At 33.0% G+C, this 24,955-nt stretch overlaps 1 protein-coding gene across 2 annotated transcripts in view; it reads left to right on the forward strand.

The window, feature by feature from the left end:
* Positions 1–24,955, forward strand: part of LOC112054309 (voltage-dependent calcium channel type A subunit alpha-1) — a 56,128-nt gene that overhangs the window by 21,446 nt on the left and 9,727 nt on the right. Inside the window, exons 4-34 of one of the 2 annotated variants that reach the window (XM_052881211.1) lie at positions 3,892–4,031; positions 5,009–5,109; positions 5,732–5,887; positions 6,270–6,490; positions 6,664–6,767; positions 7,346–7,461; positions 7,539–7,598; positions 7,934–8,035; positions 8,420–8,437; positions 9,282–9,479; positions 10,438–10,652; positions 11,470–11,682; positions 12,462–12,635; positions 13,419–13,469; positions 15,050–15,156; positions 15,253–15,375; positions 15,692–15,871; positions 15,989–16,252; positions 16,601–16,744; positions 17,582–17,783; positions 17,861–18,025; positions 19,281–19,391; positions 21,128–21,211; positions 21,350–21,394; positions 22,322–22,504; positions 22,639–22,730; positions 22,813–22,966; positions 23,045–23,172; positions 23,252–23,454; positions 23,591–23,799; positions 24,360–24,395. In XM_052881211.1, coding sequence (XP_052737171.1) covers positions 3,892–4,031; positions 5,009–5,109; positions 5,732–5,887; positions 6,270–6,490; positions 6,664–6,767; positions 7,346–7,461; positions 7,539–7,598; positions 7,934–8,035; positions 8,420–8,437; positions 9,282–9,479; positions 10,438–10,652; positions 11,470–11,682; positions 12,462–12,635; positions 13,419–13,469; positions 15,050–15,156; positions 15,253–15,375; positions 15,692–15,871; positions 15,989–16,252; positions 16,601–16,744; positions 17,582–17,783; positions 17,861–18,025; positions 19,281–19,391; positions 21,128–21,211; positions 21,350–21,394; positions 22,322–22,504; positions 22,639–22,730; positions 22,813–22,966; positions 23,045–23,172; positions 23,252–23,454; positions 23,591–23,799; positions 24,360–24,395 — 4,299 coding nt within the window. The remainder of the gene's footprint in view (positions 1–3,891; positions 4,032–5,008; positions 5,110–5,731; positions 5,888–6,269; positions 6,491–6,663; positions 6,768–7,345; positions 7,462–7,538; positions 7,599–7,933; positions 8,036–8,419; positions 8,438–9,281; positions 9,480–10,437; positions 10,653–11,469; positions 11,683–12,461; positions 12,636–13,418; positions 13,470–15,049; positions 15,157–15,252; positions 15,376–15,691; positions 15,872–15,988; positions 16,253–16,600; positions 16,745–17,581; positions 17,784–17,860; positions 18,026–19,280; positions 19,392–21,127; positions 21,212–21,349; positions 21,395–22,321; positions 22,505–22,638; positions 22,731–22,812; positions 22,967–23,044; positions 23,173–23,251; positions 23,455–23,590; positions 23,800–24,359; positions 24,396–24,955) is intronic. The other variant, XR_008250793.1, reaches the window with a different exon arrangement.

Here is a 24,955-nt window from a genome sequence, read left to right on the forward strand (position 1 = left end):
CGAATAAAAATGCTAGATCTCACATTAAAAATAAACTAACTTTTAGGCCAAGAATCACAAAAACTAATCTGGGGAGAAATGCTCCTATTGAAAGAATAGTGAGATCGTATAATAATATTTTTAAAATGGCAAATCTGGATATTTTCAATAGCGGTTCTAATTCTTTTAAAAGTAAAGTTAAAAAACATATGTCGAAGAATAATGTACTTTAAATGCATTCTGTTTTTGTTTTAAATGTAATTACTTATTGTTAATTCCCATTATTATTGTTGTAATTACATTTTTTTTTTCTTTCTTTCATTTAGTTTCTTTTTTTTTTATTTTTAGTGGTAGGTAGATTTAGTTTTTGTTTCTCTTGTTTTTAATGGTAAATTAAGAATTGTATTAAAATAAACGCATGTTGAGTTAGCCTATAAGTGGGGTGTACAATGTAGCATATTACATTTTAATGCATGTTATGTTTAATTAGTCATAAGTTTTTTTTTTGTATACAACGTTGGCTTCCGAATAAATAAATAAATAAATAAACATATAGGTACTTGGGAATGCATTTGTTGTATTTGAACGCTTTTTCGTTAAAAAACTCTCGTGCAAATGAGGGCTAAGACTAGATACGTTCACACGGTTTTATATTCACTTAAACGTATAAACGGTGTACGTTTTTTTGGAATTATTAACTACGTGTGAATGCTTCTATGTAGGCACAACGTATATGTCACTATGTATGCATTTAGATGTATACTGTATATGTCAAATAACAAAAACAGAACTTGTGAATAAGATATCCAAAATTTATCAAAAAATGGTGTGGTACGGTCATTCGAAAACATCATTTGAAAATCCTTTTGTAAAAGTTGCCAGCCGCAACCACTATTTGATTCGGGTGACTGGATTCTCAAGATGGTTTTTCTAGACTCAATGTCCCTCCAAGTCGAGATCAGAGTCTCACACGATATGCTTATGTATAGAAGTGTCACGTCAAATACACAATCAGAATAGTAGATTGTTAACCAAGGGTGGAAAGAATCAATTCTCGAGGTATTTAGACGCACGAGCGTAGCGAGTGCGGCTATAGTCCGAGTAGGAATTGATTCTTTTACCCATGTTAAACACTCTACTTTTCATTTCGAATATGAGGAAATTTCATTTCGATTACGAGGAAATTATAATTATTGTCTATTTATTTGGCCCGCTCTTGGAACGTCGGTAAAGCAGTCGTCAAATTGGACGACTGCTTTACCTTCTGTTATAGAATTCACTTTTCCTTTGGTGGAATACCTATATTGCTTATTGCAATAAAAAAAATACTGGTTCACATTTGTATGGTTTTTAAAATGAACCTTTAGATAGCACTATGCACCTTAAAAACGTCTTGTTTAATCCACCATCTTGGGGAGAGAGAAAGAGAGAAAGCGCGAGAAGAAATGAGACGGCAAATAGTCGTTCGGAAATAACTTTAAACAAAAGTCAGTTTAGATTTTTTTTAATGTTAAATACTATATATATAATATATAATATTTAAAATTAATTGTCAATATATTTTTAATCATTATCTTTTTTTTTTAAACTCCGTCACTGTTATGAAACAAATTAGTATCCCGCCAATTTATGTCGACTTTTTAAATTTTATTTAGGGAACTCAACACGTTATTGTTGCGGCTTATTCCGATTAAGAAGTTTGCGCTAAATTTACACTGGCTGTTTAGAAACTTACATGGCCGTAACATTTTTTTTATAATTACTTTACTTTTTACATAAAAGTTTTTCTCTAGAACTTCATTGACGTCTGAACAGGCTCTATGGTCAACAATCTTTGCCTGTCTCCGAATTTAGTTGGGGACAAATAAAAAAAAAACATAAAACTCTTCACAGCTAATGACAGCAGTTCTATTTTAAAGTTCATTCCGGCCCTTAGGTGGGAAGTAATTTGTATGAATTATTCCCTCCCTGTATAGGGAAGCAGCATTTTCCACCCAATACTCAGATCAAAACAACACTACTTTCCGAGTATGAGAAATGAAAATGTCTTTTTTGGTCATAGTCTTGCATCTAAATATAGCCTAGTTAAAAATACACATTAATCATAAAAATAAAATACGACAAAACTAGTTCTTGTATCGCATGTATCCCGAGAGATTTAGGGGTTAAAATTTAGTCTAGACGACTCTATGTTAGTCACTTATAATGTAGCTTTCCATTTGTGAAAGAATATTTAAATCGGTGTATTTCAGTAGTATTTGAGTTTATTCGTTACTCTTTACATACAAAAAATTCCTCCTTACCTTATAAATGATTGTAAGAAACTAGAAATTAGAATCTTTGATTAGTGATATCAGTAAATTAATGAATTATATTATGTTGTTTATTATTTTTACTAGCAGTGCAAAATGTTAGATTAACATTTTACAACACAAAAATTCCTATAAACAGAGCAACACTCCTTAAGAGCGTTAACATAACAAAATTTTCAAGCGGCTATTATCTATAAGAATAACACAACTCGGCAGCGCGCTCTATAGAACTACTAGCGCCATCTATAGTTAACTAGTTACCTTACGTTATTAAAACATAAAGAATAGTTTACTTTATATCAGATAGAACTCTACAAATATAAAATACGAGATGTTTTCAAGTAAAAGAAAAGTGCAACATAACGAACGTTTCTGACAGTTTTCAGATCTGTTATAAATGTAATGATAGATATCATTAGGTCTAATATAATTCAGGTCTAACATCTATTCGGGCTTTAGTAGCCTTAGGGCGGTTTCACCACTTTCTTATAAATTTCGGATAGCGCGTTCTTCAATGTTTTTTGTATGTCTCATCTGACAAAAAAAATGTTTTCACTTATTTTATGTCTTCTTTTTAACTTACGAGTAGGTACGTGTAGACTATCCAACACTTACGAGAAAGTGGTGATACCGGCCTTAAATCTTGTAAATAATGCTTGGACTAAAATTTAATTTGAATGTTTATTAAATTGTTTTCATTCTTTGATTTTTATAATCAACGCAACTTTTCTAATTGTGTATTTGATAGACTCCGAAAGAAAATCACAACAATTTAACCATAAGGGAAGTACTTTCGTCTGTCACCTAAAATACAGGTTCATACATAACTAGTTCCTTAAAGAGACAGATATTTTTCACACCCGTTATATTACAAATACATTCTCTCCTCATATCTTTGGATATTCGGAAAATCTTACCAAATTTGGCTAGGCAGGGAGAACAACACGAGCAGAGAACGGGGTGTGTTGATCGATCGTCAAGGAATTCCTTAACCCTACATCCCGTAGTCACAAGTTCAGGACTCTGCTCGGAGTTCTTCTCTCTACCACGCGATGGACCCGGCATCCGCACGGTGAATCCATGGAATGCTAAGATATTCGTCTCATAAAATTAGAATTATCTTTTCATTAGGTCCCCGCAAATACACGATAATATTATTAATACTGTCCATAATGTACGGTAAGGTTTCTTAACTACTTCCAAGGGAATAAATTTCTCTCGCTCTCCCTGCAGATGTTTCTTCATTTCTGATGATCGTGGTCCTGGTATGATTTCAACCGTGAATAGGCCCATAATTTTCTAAGTTGCTTCTATCGGTGGTGGTTTATTTGGATTCCGATTACGTGTTGATAAAGTAATAAATAATACCTTCTGTAATATTTCCGGGTATAACTTATCCCGTGATACGACTTTAGGCAGCCTTGCTTTACTTTATTAACTTTATATAGAATATTTCTATATATTCTTTATAAAAATATATAGAATATTTTTTCCCGACCACCTAAGCTTATATACCTATGTAATAGACCTATAGTTTATAATAGACGTGTCGTCTTCTGAAAGACGATCTTTTTACTAATTTGATTTTTTTTTGTTACAGGAAAAGACCGAGGCGTACTTTTTAGGAATATTTTGTGTAGAAGCCTCGTTAAAAATTTTAGCCTTAGGTTTTGTTTTACACAGAGGTTCTTATCTTAGAAACATTTGGAACATCATGGATTTTTTCGTTGTAGTTACCGGGTAAGTGGACCATTTATCTTATTTAAATCAATTGTATTGAATTACAAAAATTGTGCTATACTATCGCAATTTGTACTATCGATAAAAATTGGATTTCAAATTGGCATGCATGAATGTCACAAAAACGGAATAAAAAATTCCTTTTAAAGTAAACATTCAATTCTATTTAATTGAAATGAACTTATAAGGCATTTTGATAGTATGATAGGTGAGAAAGGGTTTCTTACTGAATTGTTCGATGACAAAAACTAGGTCGATGACGATTTTCGCCGAATACAACGTGGACGTTGACCTGCGGATGCTGCGCTCGTTCAGAGTGCTTCGACCGCTGAAGCTCGTCTCGCGGATACCAAGTAATTCACAGTAATTGGCGAAAAGTTCAATAAACCTTATTATATTGTATAGAACATTCTGGCTAGATGTGGTCGATGGAACTTTTTTGACGTAGATAACACAGAGCTAGTTTTGGAAATAGAATTTTTACATTCCTTAGTGAGAGAACGTAGCATCGATTTCTTGCCATTATGAGAATCGTTATAGCTGAGTGGTTTTCGATTTTTTGTGATTTATTGTCGATGCTAAATGTACTTTGGATTTCGATTACGTGTTGCATATTTAATAGATAACATTTGTTACATTGTGTATTGTGTTATTTTTCAAATAAAATTCTTACGTAAGAATTTAGCTAAACACGATTATTTAGGTGTGAATAAATAATTATGTCATAGTTTAAATTTTGTAAACTTTTAACATGTGATTAGTTTAATTACCAACGTAACTAGAGAAACAACTTAGATTGTAGTTGATAAGCTAGTGACTCTTGTTGCTAAAGATAGGAATATGGTTTTGAAAACAGAAAATATTATAGTTATTCATTTAGTAGATGCGCCTTTCACGAGCATATTCCTTTGTAGTCATTTTATTATTAAGTTAGCTGCTAGTTCAGGCTATAGTATCGAGTGATATGTGTTCGGCAGTATCATCACGCAGCTGCCAATCGCGCCCGCAGACGTCGACTTCAGGACCTTGCGTGCCATTAGGGTGCTGAGGCCCCTTAAATTAGTATCGGGCGTTCCTAGTGAGTTCTAGAACTTTCTTAGTTTAGCATTCGTAGTTTCACTATCTCAAACTGTTGCATAATTTGTGTAAACAATTCACTTTTTAACTTAAACCATTAAGGCAAAATCTGGTGTGTCCTTAAATTCTACATTGTCATTTGAGCGAAGTATTGATACTTTGCTTAGTTAAATTAAAAAATTATAGTAGTTTAAAATAATTGTCAATTTTTTTCGAGTCCAAATTATGCATCAGCACAATCACATGTTTTTGTGCACGATCACCGTAAAATTTTCCATTTGCAGCCTTTTTAATGTTATACTGTATCGTTTATTTTTCAGTCATTACTATTTTTCTATTATAATTAGTTGTCGTATTTTTGACTTTAACATCAACTTTATATATTATATTATTATAATTATTTTAAAATGAATCATCCTTCGCAAATTTACATTTATATAAAAATTGGCTTAAAATTAATTACATCATCGACACTAATATTTAATTTTAATCAAAATTTTCAAGGTATTTATTATCATCTTTTCCATAATATCATTTATACGCGTGACAACTGCGTTTCATCAATAAAATGAAATACATCCAGATTCGTCTAAATCTATACTATAATACAATTATTAATGCAGGTTTGCAAGTTGTATTGAAGTCGATCATCAAGGCGATGGCTCCGTTGCTGCAGATTGGCCTTTTGGTGCTTTTTGCAATCGTCATATTTGCTATCATAGGCCTCGAGTTTTATTCTGGGGCGCTACATAAGACTTGTTATAACTTAGAAGATATTAGTAAGTATAGCTAAACTCTATAATGTGAATATCACTCATCTTTATTCATCTCCAATGTTAAACCCTCCAGTACTTATCTAAACAATCCCATTAGGTTGGGTCCCAGATGGGATCAATTTAGAAATTTGTATTATCTAAAACGTCATCTACACAAAGGATCTCGCTAACCAAATTAATAATAATTTAAGCAACGATCTGTTGCTTAAATTATACGTAAAAAACGTAAGCGGTGATTATAATTGTATCCCTATTAGTCCAATATCAAATTAGACTGATCATCACATAATAAATAAAAGTGAGATCGTAGTTATGCACAAACTTTTTGGTATTGAAAATTATAAAACAATGATGATTTCTAAGGTTATAATCTTGCAATTTACAGATGAAATAGTGAACGATGGCGACAATCCGACGCCGTGTAATGCTGATAATGAAACGCTGGCACCGCAGGGGGCGTACGTTTGTACATATGATAAGAGTACATGCCTGGAAAAGTGGGAAGGGCCGAACAAAGGCATCACCTCGTTCGACAATATTGGCTTCGCTATGCTCACAGTCTTCCAGTGCATTACAATGGAGGGCTGGACCGCCATCCTCTATTGGGTATAATTTTTTATCATTATCATTCTTGCATTTGTTCTATTTTATGTCCTCGATCATCAAAATAACTACTTTTATGTAGACCGACCAACAACAGTTAACACAGATCGTTTGTCGGTGAATAAATGAAGCATAACATGTTTATTGCTTTTTCTAATCAATGTCTATTGTTCCAGACGAATGACGCGTTAGGTAGTACATTTAACTGGATCTACTTTGTGCCTCTCATAGTATTGGGTTCATTCTTTATGCTCAACTTAGTTCTCGGTGTCCTTAGCGGGTGAGTATTTTGACTCCTACTAATAAAACTTTCTGATTGTTTTTCGTTTTTATCTTTGTTTATTTCTTACTTTCTGTTGTTTGAAAATGCATGTATGCAGAGAGTTTTCTAATGAGAGAGGTCGTGTTGAACGTCGGGCTCAGTTCCAAAAGGAAAGGGCGATGCAAATGTTTAACCAAGATTTCACGGGTTATATTAGCTGGATTACGGAAGCAGGTCTGATGCTCATATTGTGTAAAGCTTGGGTTAAGGCTCCGTAGTTGTATTTATAGATAGTACTGTACTGTTTTACCGTTTGTTGCTCCTTTTCACTGATCATTAAAAGTAGGTACACCGAGTGCTATATTTTGTAGTATCTCCAGTATGGTTTTAGGCAAAACTGTCTGTATTATTTAACTTCCCTTTTTAAATTTATCGTTAAAGTACCTACTCTACAGTTTATACTCTACATTCATCCAAAATGTCAATGAAACTTGTCACGTATAAAATCTTTTACATATATTTGAATGAATTAATTGTCCTTAAGCTAGATTTCATTTAATCCATTGCTAGACTATACCACACTGCTGTATTTCCAGTGAGTTCGCTAAAGAAAGAGAGAAAGTAGAAAATAGACAAGAATTTCTTAAATTAAGAAGACAACAAATGCTAGAGAGAGAACTTAACGGTTATGTTGAGTGGATTTGTAAAGCAGGTAAGCATAGGTTTTATGATCATCATCACATTTCTATCATATCTAAGTGAAATGTAAAATGGTTATAACTTTTTCAGAAGAAGTTATATTAGCAGAAGAGAGGACGACAGAGGAAGAGAAACAGCACATAATAGAAGGTAACGAAAAAAATACGGGAGGTTCATATTAATTTTAATAATATTGTAATAATTAATATTGTGTACAAGTTCTGAATAGCTTCATTATTAAAAAATCAAAACAGCGTAGTAATTCATATGACAATAGGATAGAACTTCTCTGTAAATGCTCGAGATTCAGGTTTTCTTTAGTTATTATAAATGGATACCTAATTTTCCATTACTCGGATATGAAGTTCTTTGTTTTATCATCTAAAATTCCCTTTAACTCTTTCAACTGAGTCCAGTACTTAATAATGGTAATTACAATCAGCGATCAACTATTACACAATGTATTAAAAGTCGAGTTTTTCTAGCAAGAAGAAGAGCAGCCGCGAAAAAGAAGTTAAAAAAGCTCGGAAAAAGTAAAAGCACAGACACTGAAGAGGAAGAACAAGATGAAGACTGTGGGGATGACGGTCAGTATAATACTATTCCGTGTATTGTGTGTGTTTTAGTAGTGGAACATTTTAATTAGTTTATTTTTCAATCTTAACCAGTTCCTTTCTTTTGTTGATAATGAGTACCATTGTCAGATTTTTTAGTTTATCTGTATTTTGTTTATAATATTTTTTTATTATTACATTGACCGTCAATATGTTATGATGTCCATGTTAGTAAGCAGTAAGCTATATTCTAAAATACTATAAAATTATGTACATAACGTAATACGATTTCGTATAGCTCTATTAAAACTATGTACAATATTGAATGTTGCATGTAGTTATCTTTCAAAACTTGATTCTTGTACTCATTCATTTCCATACGTATTCGTACTCTATTTGTGTGTTGGTTGTTTACAGTTCCAAAGAAAAAACAAGGTATGGGATCAAGCGTGACGCTGGTAGAATATTCCTTTTCATCTTCTTAGTAGTCAATCTAGTTTAGAAATAGTCTTAGGAATAGCGTACCCTGATCCCTTATAAATAACAACTATGCGATCCCAATTTTCAGTTATGTTTTTAGACTTTTCTGTTTAGATATTAAACATATATTATTAATCAATAATATAATATGTAACCTCACTGTCATCCGAATCCTCAGCTTGATATTCATTATTTATACTCGAAAATGTTACCATAAAACGTAACACCAATTTATAATATTCTAAACTAGAACTGCAACTGGCCCCTGAAGACGGTCTTGAGATTTATTTGCGACATTTTATCGGATAACGACTACTGATAGAATTTCGATACCGTCACAAATCCAATTACTGTTCGTATCATATATGTGCTGTTGGTAAATTTTATTAACTTAATAAGCATTTCTAAACTTACTTGAAATAAATGAATTTCAATATTTTATTCAAATTGTACGATATGAATTTATGACTGAGAATATTAACATTTTGGCTGCAATTACTTACAATCCACGAATTGATCTGTGCGAATGAGAATCTAACGTCTGTTAAATACATCTTAATAAAAGGTAATTTATTAATTACCTTCTATTTAATCGAACTAATCAAATTTTGTAAATGACCAGATACAGAACAAGATATAGTTTTGTATATTTGTTTTGCCGGATAGTACAGAAATTTGAAATAATGGAAGTTATTGTCACATTAATTACTGTTTAGATATTAATTAGAAACGTACAATTAATTATTATTGATATTAATAATTAGAATGTATAATTAAATATAATTTTTGAACTCTTCAGGTTATTTGAAAAGAAGCTCACGTCCGCCTGGTAAATGTGCGGATTTTTGGAGAGCAGAAAAGAGGTTTCGTTTTTGGATAAGGCATACGGTCAAGACGCAGTGGTTTTATTGGTTCGTTATCGTACTGGTGCTGTTCAACACAATATGCGTAGCCGTCGAGCACTATAGACAACCTAAGTGGCTTACTTCATTTTTATGTAAGTAATATATGGAGAAAATTATACAGGCCTCGTTATCGTATTTGATCACGTCCTTTCACTTGTCAAGATCCTGCTTTTCCATTATCATCAAGTTAACCGATTCGTCTCTTAAAGTAAGGCAGGTGTTAACAGATCTGTACGCATCGCATCACATGGATTTTAGTATTCTTTTTTATTCATACAAGTGCGACCACTGATCGGCATCGTACGGATCGCATCAAACGGTTTTCATCTACCGTAAAATTAAAAATCCGTTTGATGCGATGCGTCCGATACGTACGATGCGGATATGTGGACGTAAATAACTTGGGCTTTATTAATAACTAGCGGACGCCCGCGACTTCGTCCGTGGGGAATTTAGTTTTTCACGAATCCCGCGGGAACCATGGACTTTTCCGGGATGTGTTAATCCAGAGTAAAATTTATTTCCATTCCAAATTTCAGTCAAATCGCTTCAGTAGCAGCGTGAAGGAGAAACAAACATACTTACACACTTACACAGACACAAACTTTCTCCTTTATAATATTAGTGTGATTAGTGTGATGTGATGACCTAGATTTCGGTCCAGGAACGTTCACCATAACATTTTCATTCGCCATCGCCTTATTTTTGTATTTTCTTAGTCTTCTTTCATCCATCCTCGCTACGTATGTAAACCTTTTCAATTTTAGTCACTACATCGTCTTTTACACAAGTGATACTCCTCACAATTCTTATATTCACTATGCTTTTGTTTTACTTTAATACTTCTCTTGATTTACCATGTAGACCTTAAAAATAGTTTGAGTTGTTCCAGAGATATCTTTTAACAATTAAAAAGAAGTATTCAGTTCAGTAAAGAGTCCTGATAGCCCAGTGGATAATATGAAGTTTGCCGTCGATTCGAATGTTCGAATGACGTTGTAGGGATAGCCAACCGATTAACAAATTTTTTTTTTCACATATCTGTTTCAGACTATGCCGAATTTGTGTTCTTGGGGTTATTTATGATGGAGATGTGGGTGAAAATGTATGCCCTCGGGCCGCGGATTTACTTCGAGTCTTCATTTAACCGCTTCGACTGTGTAGTCATATCTGGTTCTATCTTCGAAGTAGTGTGGTCCGAAGTAAAAGGTGGCTCTTTTGGCCTCTCAGTACTTAGGGCCTTGAGATTGTTGAGAATATTTAAGGTAATATTTAAATTGTAATAATATCTATTAAATTATTGAGATACGTAATGGCCTCGTAGATATTACCTCCGGTTTGGAGAGCGTAGGTTCGAATCCGGTCCGGCGCATGCACGTCCATCTTTTCAGTTATGTGCACTTTAAGTAATTAAATATGATGTGTCTGAAACTGTGAAGAAAAACATCGTGAAGAAACCTGCATACCTGAGAATTAATTCTCCAGGTGTGTGACGTCTGCCAATTTACGCATTTGGCCAGCGTGGTGGACTATTGGCCTAACCCCTCTATACTAATATTATAAATCTGAAGAGTTTAGAAAGCCGTGATAGCCCAGTGGATATGACCTCTGCCTCCGATTCTGGAGGGTGTGGGTTCGAATCCAGTCCGGGGCATGCACCTCCAACTTTTCAGTTGTGTGCATTTTAAGAAATTAAATATCATGTGTCTCAATCGGTGAAGGAAAACATCGTGAGGAAACCTGCATACCAGAGAATTATCTTAATTCTCTGCGTGTGTGAAGTCTACCAATCCGCATTGGGCCAGCGTGGTAGACTATTGGCCTAACCCCTCTCATTCTGAGAGGAGACTCGAGCTCAGCAGTGAGCCGAATATGGGTTGGGTTGATGACGAAGAGTTTGTTTGATTGAACGCGCTAATCTCAGAAATTACTGGTCCGATTTGAAAAATCTTTCAGTGTTAGATAACCCATTTATCGAGGAAGGCTATAGGCTATATTTTATCTCCGTATAGTCAAGAACCATGAATGAAACCGCGCGGCGTGAGCTAGTACACTATATTTATCGTGTTATTTTATTTACAGGTCACAAAATATTGGGTGTCGCTGCGTAACCTTGTTATATCTCTTCTGAACTCAATGAGATCTATTATCTCGTTGCTGTTCCTCCTGTTCTTGTTCATATTGATATTTGCTCTGCTGGGGATGCAATTGTTCGGTGGTCAATTTAATTTTGAAGATGGTACACCGGCCACCAATTTCAATACTTTTCCAATCGCGTTACTTACTGTCTTCCAGGTAATTAAACATTTCTTTTTATTCTTTACAAGTTAGCCCTTGACTACAATCTTACCTGATGGTAAGTGACGATGCAATCGAAGATATAAGCGGGCTAACTTGTTAGGAGGAGGATGAAAATCTACCGCCCTTTCGATTTCTACACGACATCGTACCGGAACGCTAAATCGCTTGGCTACTTAACCACCCTACCGTCTTTGCCGGTAGGGTGGTAGCCACGGCCGAAGCCTTCCACCAGCCTAAATTATTATATATTATAATATTTTGGGGATATATTTAAATAATATTATATAAATATTTTGGTAAAAAGAAATATATTTGAAATATTTTAAAGCATGAGATATTTGAAATTAGCTACTAAAATTGTTATTCTTACTAAATACATAATATACATTCATAAACCAAAATATGTTTATGAAATCTATAAACAAATACGCGTAGATGCGTAATTAATGTTTACTTTACCTAAATTATTTAGATTATATTGACGTGACAACGTCTTATAATTCGATGGAGACTGAACACTCGAATAGAGAATATGACGTCATGCGTCGGTCACTCGCTCTAGGGTTGCCAACTTTTTTTACAAGAATTAAAGTATATTCTGGTCTATGAAGATTATTAAACAGTATTTTAGAAAAACGAACAGCATTTTATTTATAATTGTTTAAAATACGTTAATTGAAATACAACCATTCCATTCGTATTTTCTGACGTTGTCACGTTCAACTATCGTCAGTAAACCGTCTTTACAGACAACCGTTTTTTTTTCGTTTCAGATTTTAACAGGCGAAGATTGGAATGAAGTGATGTATTGTGGCATTCAATCACAGGGTGGTATACAGAGGGGGATGATATACTCGCTGTATTTCGTCATTCTCGTATTGTTTGGCAACTACACACTGTTGAACGTGTTTCTTGCCATCGCCGTCGACAATTTGGCAAACGCACAGGTACGTTGGCGCATGATTTTGTAGAATAGACTTTTTCTTAGCTTAATCAGTAAGAATTCTAATAAAATGTGAACACATCTAGAACTCAGGTGATTTGACGTGACGTAAGCGGTTACGCACTGCATCCGATCCGGATACGTGAAAATACGTCCCGAAATTATCAAACTACTTGTATGGTAGCTTACGCACCAGATCCGACTTCTGTTATCCGATTTCCGACAGAAAACCGGATTCATATCGGACATGTCCGCGTAGCTCCACACCGGGCGGATGCTAAAGATGTCCCCTAAAAAGCTTGAATTTGAATCAGCATCGCTATTCTCTAACGATGTTTTGTATAACTCGCAATTGCGAATGTCGAATTCGCCGCTATCTTTCTCATTCTATAGTATCGTGTTAAACAGAGAGTGATAGAGGAGAATTCGCAGTTGCGAGTTTTATAAATATCGTTACAGAATAGCCTAGCTAATATCGGATTAGTGCGGAAGTAATATTCTAATTCAGCCCACGTTTTTATATTCTTATTTATTTTCAAAAATTCGCATAGGATGCAATGCGTAACCGCTCTTAGCTGTGTTTATATTTCATTGGATGTAAAGTCCTTGTTTTTTAATTATAAATAACTGAAATTAAATTATTAGCAAAACAGTCAAGATTATCTAAGAAAAAGTCTTCGCTGTCAAAACATTTATTGTGAATTATAAGTTATTTTGTGTGTCAACGTTGGAGCTCAATTGTAAAGATGCCGCTTTTCGTGTAAATGTTGCCGTTTTATATTTACAGGAGTTAACCCAAGCTGAAGAAGAGCAAGAAGAGGAAGACAAGGAGAAACAGGTAACAGCCTTTAAATGTTTGTATATACTTATCAAATAAATCATGGCTTTTATATTAATTTAAACATCAGCAAAAATATTTAAATTAAACCAGTTAATACATATACCTATATTATGAGAGATAATATAGAGATAACCCTTTTATAAGATAAATTAAAGACTTGTGCAATAGAGAATGCTACTGCAATTGAAAATTTGAATGCAACTGGAAATTTAAAATAGTTAGATCGAAATTATAATTAAATCACTACGATCATTATATTTGTGTATATAGTGTACTTAAAAATGTAAATTTAATACACCGAAATACAAATTGATTACATTTGATTTGTATTTCGACGGATTAGGAATTAGAGAAAGAGTTGGATGCTTTACACGCGGTGGATGGAACCCCATCTAACATAAGTCAGTCACCAGCAAGTAGGAAGGTAAAGCAGAAGTGGCGCTGTGTTGTGCTTTAGCGTCGATGGTTGTGACAGCTTATAATATCGTTGACGCATTAGATGTGCCAGACCTTCGTGATTATACAAAAGCTAAAAATTTGTCAGACCATGCTCATATAAGTATGTACAGTTAATACCTGTTGTACTTGGAACTTGGCTGTATTGTGATTTCAAGTGTACCACCACTTAACCGTCCAAGTGCAAGGTGTATTATTTTTTTCATATTTTCCAGGGAATAGTCTAAGAAATCATATCCCTAGTCGCTTTTAAGCATACCTTCTTGACAACCTTTCGAAATACTGTTACAAATGAAACTTTAAGTGTTTTTAGCAAAAGCTTCACACAAATGAGTCAGGGGATATAATTATGTAATAATGTAACTTAGTTAGAATATATAAAAATCACGTTTTTTGAAAAATTGAGGATCTGGACCATTGAAATCTGCTTGCTCCTAAAGCCACCGCGCTCCAAACTTTATAGTTGCCGTGCTTACCTGCATGAGTTGACAATCTTTCAGCTTTTGTAATATAACGAATATCTGGCCATCTAGTCTGGTTCTATTGACTAACCATATATTGTTACTGAAAATATTTTGCTGATTAATAAAACTTAGCCCCAATATAGAACAAAACGATAATTTTGTCAACAATATTATAAGTTGAATCCACAGTGAATCAATGTTGCTTATTGTGAGCCCAGTGTCAAGATGTATTTTACAAAACTTCAACATTTTTTGATGTAGCTATGCCAAAGTTTTATAAATACAAAATTTTTTTCGTCATTGTATTAATTTTTCGGCACATAATGTCGAACTGGCTACATTTCGATATTAATTTTATAATTTCGCTTTATTATGAAATAGATATTTTTATGATAATTTATATTTCTTTTATCATTATCGCTAATCAAAATTGTATAGAATCGCATGTTCCATATGAAACTTAGACTTAAAATGTGGCATTATTCATAATTATTCAATATAATGGATTATATTATATTAATTAACTCGTTTAAAATTTAATTATTGAACAATTTTAGTACTAAAGAAAAATAAAATATCTGTAAAATATGTTTAATTGCACCTACTTAATGAATTAGTTATAAATAAGCAGTTTTCAATATTAATTTAAATTTTTAGAGTAAAAACAAAAAGGAAGAAAAAGAGAAAGAGGAAGAAGAGATACCAGACGGACCAAAACCAATGCTGCCATATTCGTCCATGTTTGTTTTGTCACCTACTAATCCGTAAGTTGAAGAAACCAAAATTATATTAAATAGTAATTATAGATTTTTAACTTATATTAATATGGCGAAATAAATAACACTTGTAATTTGTTACAGCATAAGAAGAGGCGCACACTGGGTCGTAAATTTAAAATATTTTGATTTTTTTATTATGGTAGTTATTAGTCTAAGTTCTGTGGCTTTAGCAGCCGAGGACCCCGTAGTTGAAGAAAGTACAAGGTAAAATTACTGTTTACTTATTTTCAATAACGTCTATACATTATTACATAATATATGATTATTAGAACATACTCGTTAAAATTATTGCAGTCAAGTGCAAAAGCATTATTTTGAACTTGATTGCAATCACTCAATTATTGAAGATAAATTTTCTTTGCCTTTACCTAATTATGATAATTATTTGAGTTCTTAGAAAGAAATTTAAAAAGCTTATCAAAATACAACTTTTCATCCTCATCTTCCGACCCATTTACGAGATGACGAAATACACATAATAATGGTTTAATTATCTAACCTAATATATTTTTGTTATCAGGAATAAAGTGTTAAACTACTTTGACTACGCTTTTACGGGGGTATTCACTGTGGAGATGTTGCTAAAGATAGTGGACCTTGGCATATTATTCCATCCGGGCGCGTATCTCCGCGATCTATGGAATATTATGGATGCCACGGTCGTTATATGCGCCCTTGTTAGCTTCGGTTTTGAGATCGGGTAAGTTAACCACGTCTTTTATTTTTCCAATAAGGCAAGGCATAATATATAGTTTTACATAAGAAAAATTTAATTTTAATTTTTTAATGTTGTAACGTGTTTTTTTTTTTCTTCCAGAGGGAAAAAAGGGGCGGGACAAAATTTGTCCACAATAAAATCGTTAAGAGTGTTAAGAGTGCTCAGACCTTTAAAAACTATTAAACGTGTTCCAAAGTTAAAAGCAGTGTTTGACTGTGTTGTGAACTCTTTGAAAAATGTCATTAACATTCTCATAGTGTATATATTGTTTCAATTCATATTTGCTGTAATTGCGGTTCAACTTTTTAATGGTAAATTTTTTCACTGCAACGATATCAGTAAGAATACTTTAGAAGACTGCCAGTAAGTACTAGTTGTTTTATCCTTCATTTTAAAAAATTGGACATCTACTTTATTGTTTCATTTAGAAAAAATCTCTTTAACAATTAGTCCGGAATCACTGGCACTTTTTTTGCACTTGATTACTATGGAGCAAATTTTTAAACACAAAGCTACTTACGGAAAATTTGCTTGATAGTAATCAAGTGCAAAAAAGTGCTAGGGATCCCGGACTAAATATTTTTTTTAACAATAAAAATCTTTACCTTATAGAAAATACGTGTTTCTCTTTGAAATGTATTACTTTTTCGAAATTCATGAAAAAGTTTTTTTCTTGTTTTATTGTGGCTAATAGCCGTTAAAATTTTTCAGAGGGTCGTATTTTGTCTACGAGCCAAGCAGTTTGTTACCGCGAGTAGAAAAACGTCTATGGAGGACACAATCGTTCCACTACGATAATGTGGCTTCCGCCATGTTGACGCTATTCGCGGTGCAGACGGGCGAGGGTTGGCCACAGTAAGTGTTAATATTATAAATGCCAAAGTAAGTCTGTATGTATGTCTGTCTGATACTTTTTTACGACTAAACCACTGATTTGGATAAAATTTGGACCAGACTCTGGACCAGAACAGACTGCTTTTTATCCATGGTTGTAGTAGTAGGAAAAGCAAACAACTTCATGAATAAGGCTGATAACCGCTTTGCTAACAGTGTTAATATCGCCATTGAAGTTTTTAAGGTATTAGAATATTTGGTTTAGAGAACTCTCTCTTCTGGCCATTTGGACGGCATTGTATAAGATGCGGGCACCTATTTCCTCGAGAAGATCTGACCATCGAGAAGATTTGACCATGGCTACTACATTTCCCACCATAATATTTTTTTCCAAGTTGTCGTCACCACAGCGTGTGATATGTCCAAAATAACTGAGGATGCGCTGTAGACAGATGGTTGAGAGACGTGTTTTAATTTGAAGCTGTGAAAGAATTGATACATTTGTGCGTTTGGCAGTCCACGGTATACGTAACATTCGCCTCCACAACCACACCTCAAATGAACCCATTCTTTGTCTTTCTCTGGCGTGAATGTAGAACTATTTTAACAAACAATTAAGGTATTTTTGCTTTTCACCTTTAACGATCCCGAACGATAGATTTAGAAAACCACAGATCTCCCTTTCATTACCATTGGACGAAGGAGAGATCGATATTTAGTTTTAGATTGCGTCGGTATTGGTTGACATTTGTCTTTCTCTCGTTTCGAGAGTTCTTTTGCGTATTTAGGCCCAAAGATTACTTGATAATTTGTGAATTTTTCATATGAATGTTTTCTAATGTGTATTTCTTTTTCCAGAGTATTACAAAATTCAATGGCTGCCACGTACGAAGACAGGGGACCTATACAAAACTTTCGAATAGAAATGTCCATATTTTATATAGTTTACTTTGTAGTGTTTCCGTTCTTCTTTGTTAATATATTCGTAGCTTTGATTATTATTACATTTCAAGAGCAGGGTGAAGCTGAGTTACAGAATGGTGAAATTGATAAAAATCAGGTTCGTTTCCTCCAAATTCAAACTACACTATTTGTAATATATATTTTTTTCTTCTATTACATCAATATAATTTTCAGAAATCATGTATAGACTTCACCATAGAAGCGCGACCTCTAGAAAGGTATATGCCAAGTAAAAGAGGGAGTCTTAAGTACAAAGTATGGAGAGTAGTAGTGTCTACGCCTTTTGAGTATTTCATCATGGCACTCATTGTGCTAAATACATTACTGCTTATGATGAAGGTATGTATCTAAACATATTTTAATTTTCTATACCATTCATTACTAAAACGAAATTGCTACAGAGCAATCATTGCTAAACATTGATACTTGAAGTCTTTTGACAAACGAACTGAACAAATGAAGCACCATAAATGTGAAATGTAGATGATGATCACTAATCAAAAGTAGAATGTGAGAGAGTTTAAGTATATACACGAGGCACTTAAGAACAACTAGTGTGTAGTCGCCATTCCTTCGATGTTCACGACAGTCTGCACAGACCACTGTTGAGTCGTCATAATTGTCCATCGTTAAATGTTATATTTGTGTGTTAGTATTAATATAACATTAGTGACAATATTCCAATTGGCTTAACTTAGTACTGCCGAAATTTTACATGCATTTACAACTCACACATACACAACACAATATTATATACTATGAAATGACTCGGCGTCAGTGTATACAGCAATGGAATGCGCCGTAAATGATCCAGAGCCTATATGATCATGTGTATCGTCAAAATTTTCGTTGTTTATTCCTGTGTTTTTGTTGTGTAACCCTATGGTCCCCGCTTGCTATTCATTAATATTTATGTATAAGTGTTTATGCACGATAAGCCTATCCTTTCCTGCACCATTTCGGCACAAAAACTAACACAGTTTATTTAACTATCCGTGCTTGTGAATGCACAAGATCTCTGGAATCAGGTCGGGCATGAAGCCATTCATGTTGTTCGTGTTGCATGATTCTTATATAAAGCCCTAATCTTGATTGTTTTTGTGTGAAAAATTGCATGATTGGTAGAAGGGCCTTCTGCCAAGCCGGTGGCTTCAGGCTGCTTCATGTACATCTGTGTATACTAAATTTTTGATCTTAAATTAGGCACACTATCCGGTGTTCTAAATTAACTGAATACGTAAAACCCTATTAAAATTATTCGATATTTAACAGAATCCTTCATTTATTTTCTTCATTTCTCTATACGTTGATCACGTTTTTAATTATGTTAATTTAACTCATCATCTCCTCTTATAGTAGTTAGATTAGCATTTAATTTCACGGTGTCGGTAAAAATATATTTATTTGGGTTTTTATATACACTGTTTTTGTTTTTTTTGGTTTCATGTTAGTAGTACTTTTGACAACATCAAAACTACCGCATTCCGTACATTTACTTTCTACTGTATTTCTTAATTCAAATACGTAATACAAAATAACAAATAAATGTTTTCATTGCCATGGGTTTATCCGACACGTCATCACATAATGGCAGTACTATAATCAAAATGACCTCTACGCGGATATCCTCAAGTATTCAAATATGGGGTTTACTGGAATGTTTTCCGTGGAAACAGTGTTGAAAATCATCGCTTATGGTGTCAAAGTAAGTACACAAGATATACAGTTAAACCTGACACTTATGAGGTTTATCAATCAAAGAAAGACGAAACGGATATTACAAATGTACTCTTTCTGCTAATAACTTTCTTTTTGTGTATTTTCATGACTGTATGGGATAATTTTTAGCCAAGTAAATATTAACCCTTTCCACGTAATCCCTACTGGTTTCTCTCTAATAGTAATGTGCTGCAATGTTAACAATTTATTTGCAGTTCAATGTAAAGCATGGCCCTGATTTTCTTGCATGTGGCGAATTGGCGTAAATACACTGTTTATCTTGCTCCTTAACTATGTGGTTTCTAATGATTGCTTGTTCAGTTTTAATAACAATAACCAGCAGCGCACATTGACTAAGGTAAGAACTGCTCGTATAATATTGCCCATCTTCGGCGACTGCTTTGCGGTGGCACGATCTGCAGTTCGAACTACGAGGTCAGTACGAACTTTTATGCCCACGATTTAAACATTCACGTTGCTGCATAAATAACAAGAACTAAATATATAAAAATAATTGTTAAGTGTGATGCCTTGTGTGCATGTACAGGTTGCCTTTGCATGAAGCACGTGCACAGTTCACAAAATAACTTGAACAATACAAATGTAACACACCGAAATGTTGGCTCGGAATCGAACTACATGGCAGACACACACACAAAATACATTAGACCGTTACATAATGAACATTATGTACTTACCGTTTTTTTGTAAACATAGCGGTTAGTTAATCCATTGATTGACATTAAAGCTAAACGCTCTATCGGTTTACTCTAATGTTATTATAGTGAACTAAATTATTAAGTATTTTTGGTAGCATTTAGCTTAGATTTAAATGATTTGAACCTCTAAAAAGTATTGGTCTTGGTTTTGTATTAGTTTCACGAGGCTCCACCACTACTCATGGACGTGTTAACAGTCATGAACATAGTATTTACGTTCTTCTTTCTTCTCGAGACCGTTTTGAAGTTAATTGCCTTCGGATGTACGGTAAGAATGATCCACTTTTTGATTATTTATAACATCGACAATACATCCTTATCCGCAATAATAAGGCTAATATGCCCCTACTTGTAACTACTCTGAATTGGTTGTGAATTTTTATGAAAAGTATAATATTGAAGATTCTCATTTCAACGGGAATGAATATTTCCTTAGACGTATATTTCAATGCTTTTAGATTTTACCATTTGAGAATCTTCAGTATGATCTAAATTTATAAAATACACTTCATAAAATCAAATATATTTTATTTTAGATATTTATAATATTCAATATTGACTTGAATATAACTATATAAAGCTAGAAATAATATAAGTAATAAGAATATTTCTGAGATGCCCGCTTATTTATTGACAATAATTTTTTAATAGTTTGTTTTTTTTATCACTTTATAAACTTTTATAGATTATAGGCAAGATATTATTATTATAGATTTTTTATAGATATCAATAAAATTACTAAGAGAGATGTCCTAATTCCTGTCCTTCAAAGAAATATGTCCTTTTATGATCCATTCTGTATAGAAAGTGTACATTTGTATGCCCTTATATTTTTTTATTTTCATAAATTTTGTCGAATATAAATATAAATAAATAAAATAAATATTTTTATTTTTATTCAAACGTTAATCTCATATTTTGAAATATATTAAATTTCCCTTGTTTTGCTGAATATGTACAGAGGTTAGTTAGCTTGGTATTAATAACTATCTTATAATTACAGAATTTTTTCAAAGACCCGTGGAATACTTTTGATTTTATAACGGTCATTGGAAGTATTATTGACGCCCTCATTATGGAGTTTGGCGTAAGTATTCAAATTTATGTTTTTCGTTTAATATTTCTATAACTGTATTTATTTCGTGTTATTTTTGAAGATTTTTATATTAAGTTTTATTTCGATGTCTAATTATTTTCCACCAAATGAAGGATATCCTGATTACAGAGTGACCTTGCTGAAAACTGTGCTGCTGACATATCCTGTCAGCAGGTAATGATCAATCTATACGCTAGGAGTTTTAGCATTTTTGTGACTTCTCTTGATGGCTTAGAATTTGTTTGTATAGATCAAAATTATATTGATATTTCGTAGTATTAGAGCGTTGACGTTTTGGTCTATAGATACTTAATAGTTCATAAAACTAGGAAACGTGTGCTAGGTGTGTTTTTGGAGTTATAGATTACAATCGCTGTGAAATTGGTGTTCTGCCGTCGAAGAAAGTCTTAGACTATTCGCTAGAACTAGTTAAATTTGCTAGTTTTTTAAATAGATAGATATTGTAATTGTTGATTAATAAACGTTTGTTTTGAGTGTATTAGGTAGTTTGGTGAACAAATACTTTCAACTGCCATTGTGTTCATTTTACAAAAGTTTTGTATCATTATTTTTATTATAGTGGCCATCTAGATCATCGTCATTTATCTGTCTTATCACATCCACATCTTTTTTATATTTTGTGAATAATGGGATATCACTGCATTTCATGCAGTCTTTTTATCTTATTTTATATTGTTTTCAATTTTATTTTATTTAAATCCTAATAAAAAGTTCATCCACAAATTTATTTCCTTCATAGATAACTTTGTTCGAAACAATGTCTAACGAAACTGTAATTGAAATCCCACTTGTAGTAGTATTTGAATTATATTTGATACCTACCTTTACATGTACCTACCTGATATTGTTAACTTTGATGGTTTTAAGTAGGTAAATTTATGCTAGTTTAGAAAAATCCTTAAAAAAGACTGATAAATTCTTACATCTTACGAGTTTATTTAAATTTTTACAATATTTTTTAAAATGTAGTTGGTACTATCATATTCCTGCATATTTTTTTTTTTTTAAAGTGGCGAATTTACATTTTAGTATGTTTTGTATTGAGTGCAAGTAATATAGAACAAAATGAAAATTTTGCAGGAGAATACATTCAACGTTGGTTTCCTTCGCCTTTTTCGAGCCGCGCGACTGATCAAGCTGCTTCGACAAGGCTATACTATTCGAATACTTCTCTGGACATTCGTGCAGAGTTTCAAAGCCTTACCCTATGTGTGCCTTCTCATAGCAATGTTATTCTTTATTTATGCTATCATTGGGATGCAGGTAAGCAAAGTTTCATAAAATACCAGAATACTCATATATCATCCTATCAAATATATGAATATCCTTATCCTTCCTTTAATATGAATATTTTCTACAACATTTTATTCATTGCTTTAAAATGTCATATTTTGCAGGTGTTTGGCAATATAGATTTAGCAGCCGAGTCAGATATGAACAGGCATAATAATTTTCGGAGTTTTATTCAAGCACTTATGTTATTATTTAGGTAAATAATCACATTCCTAAATGTTGGTTTAGTAAAAATCCTTTTTGTTTTCTAAGTCTGTATTTTTTCTCTTCTGTTTTAGGTGTGCTACGGGTGAATCGTGGCCGAATATTATGCTAGCTTGTTTAAAGCCGGCCAAATGTGATAAAGCAGCCGACAAACCTTCAAACGAATCCTGTGGCAGTACTCTCGCTTATGCTTATTTCGTTTCTTTTATATTTTTTTGTTCTTTTCTTGTGAGTAATATTTTTACTACAGATTTAAATAAATTTGCTAGAGGGCATCACATTGAAGTAATTTAATTTATTTTTCAGATGTTAAACTTGTTTGTTGCTGTCATTATGGATAATTTTGATTATTTGACAAGAGACTCTTCTATTCTGGGTGCTCATCATTTAGACGAATTTGTTAGAATATGGGCTGAATATGATCCAAACGCGACGTAAGCTAAATATATATCACCTAAACAAGTTAATTAAAAGAAAACAGCACAGATTACTAATCTGATACTTATATTGCAGAGGGAAAATTCACTATACAGAAATGTATGATATGTTAAAAAACATGGATCCGCCACTGGGATTCGGTAATAAGTGTCCAAACAGACTAGCTTTCAAAAAATTAATAAGAATGAATATGCCGCTGGACGAAGAAGGGAAAGTTAATTTTACGACTACACTTTTTGCCTTAATACGAGAAAACCTCAGCATTAAAATGAGATCCGGTAAAAATAATTTAATTATTACAAAATATAATCATATATTTAGTGCTCGTGCTCAGCAGTAAGCCAAATATGAGTTGATAATGATGATGATGAAAATCATAAAAATCTTAATCTAAAATCTATTCAATATTTGCAGCTCAAGAAATGGACCAAGCCGATGAAGACCTCAGAGAAACAATAACCCACATTTGGCCACTTCAAGCAAAGAAGATGTTAGACCTGCTGGTGCCTCAAAGAGACGTTCTCAATGCTGGAAAACTGACGGTGGGAAAAATCTACGCAGGCCTTATTATTATAGAGAACTGGCGAACGACAAGGTTTAAACCGGATGCAAATAGGGGCCAGGTCAGTGTCTTTTCAAAATTTACCATGATGCACAGTAAATGTTTTACGTTTTCTTCCACGTGACTTCTTTGAATACATATTAAAATAATTAATTAACTGATTTATTTAGGTGTAGTTTATACTGGAGCCAGAGTAAAAGTATGTGGCTACAGTCAGATGTATTTTCTGCACAATACTTAGTACCTTTGAGCCAAGTATAACTGTCGTCGTTAGGTTAATATAACTACACAATTAAAAAGTAGTGTTGTTGATGGATCCTTAAATAACCCTTTGTTTAGATTTATATGTAACTCACTCAATAGTTAGACAATAAATAGATTGTTGTGTTGTCGTCCCGTCGATGTATTGTTGTGTAACTAAAGTACTTAAAAATACGTAGATTTTTTATAGTTTGTTTAACCACCGAGTAAAAAACAAAATTAATATAAAATTGGATTATAAAGAAACTATAATGTATACAAAAATTAATTGATTTTGTATACTTTTCAATAACAACAATACGTCACTTTAGTTGACATCGACTCGTAATGAGTCGACTACATTGGTGGTTTACTTTTCAGGCATTCAGCGAGAATAGCCCAACGGCCAATCAGCCGGTAGTATTAAATATTTTACGGAACGAAACTTTGACTACATTTTTCTTGCACTATTCTAGATTGTTTATTTATCCATTCATTTTTTTACAAACTTCTTTCGCATCGTGTTTGATCAAAGATTACTATTAATATGAAGGTTATAAATAAAAAATGAGTAAATCGACAAGACAGTCGTGGATAAATATTATCTTATAGATGATTTTGAAATATATAGTAACATATTACTGAATATAGCATTAGATTATGATGCACTTCACTGGTAGTGTGGACAAAGTTGTGATGAAAATTCACATGTTTGTCCAAAATAAATATTAGGGTTTAGTAAACCACGAAAAATAGTGACCTGTCCTATAGTTGCAAAATTCATATTTAAGTAGCACGTTGGATATGTGTGTGTTAATTCGTTTTAAGGGATTGTTGTAGATCTAGAAGTGTTCAGTAGATTTTTTCTTTTCCACAAAATTTTTATTCAATTGCTAATTTATAATGATTTTTTAAAAAATATATAATTTATCGAAAATTGATTACTTACAAAGATTGCGTAAATTGAGACTGTGCAT

The sequence above is a fragment of the Bicyclus anynana genome, chromosome 4 (assembly GCF_947172395.1).
Source record: "Bicyclus anynana chromosome 4, ilBicAnyn1.1, whole genome shotgun sequence".
Taxonomy (NCBI): domain Eukaryota; kingdom Metazoa; phylum Arthropoda; class Insecta; order Lepidoptera; family Nymphalidae; genus Bicyclus; species Bicyclus anynana.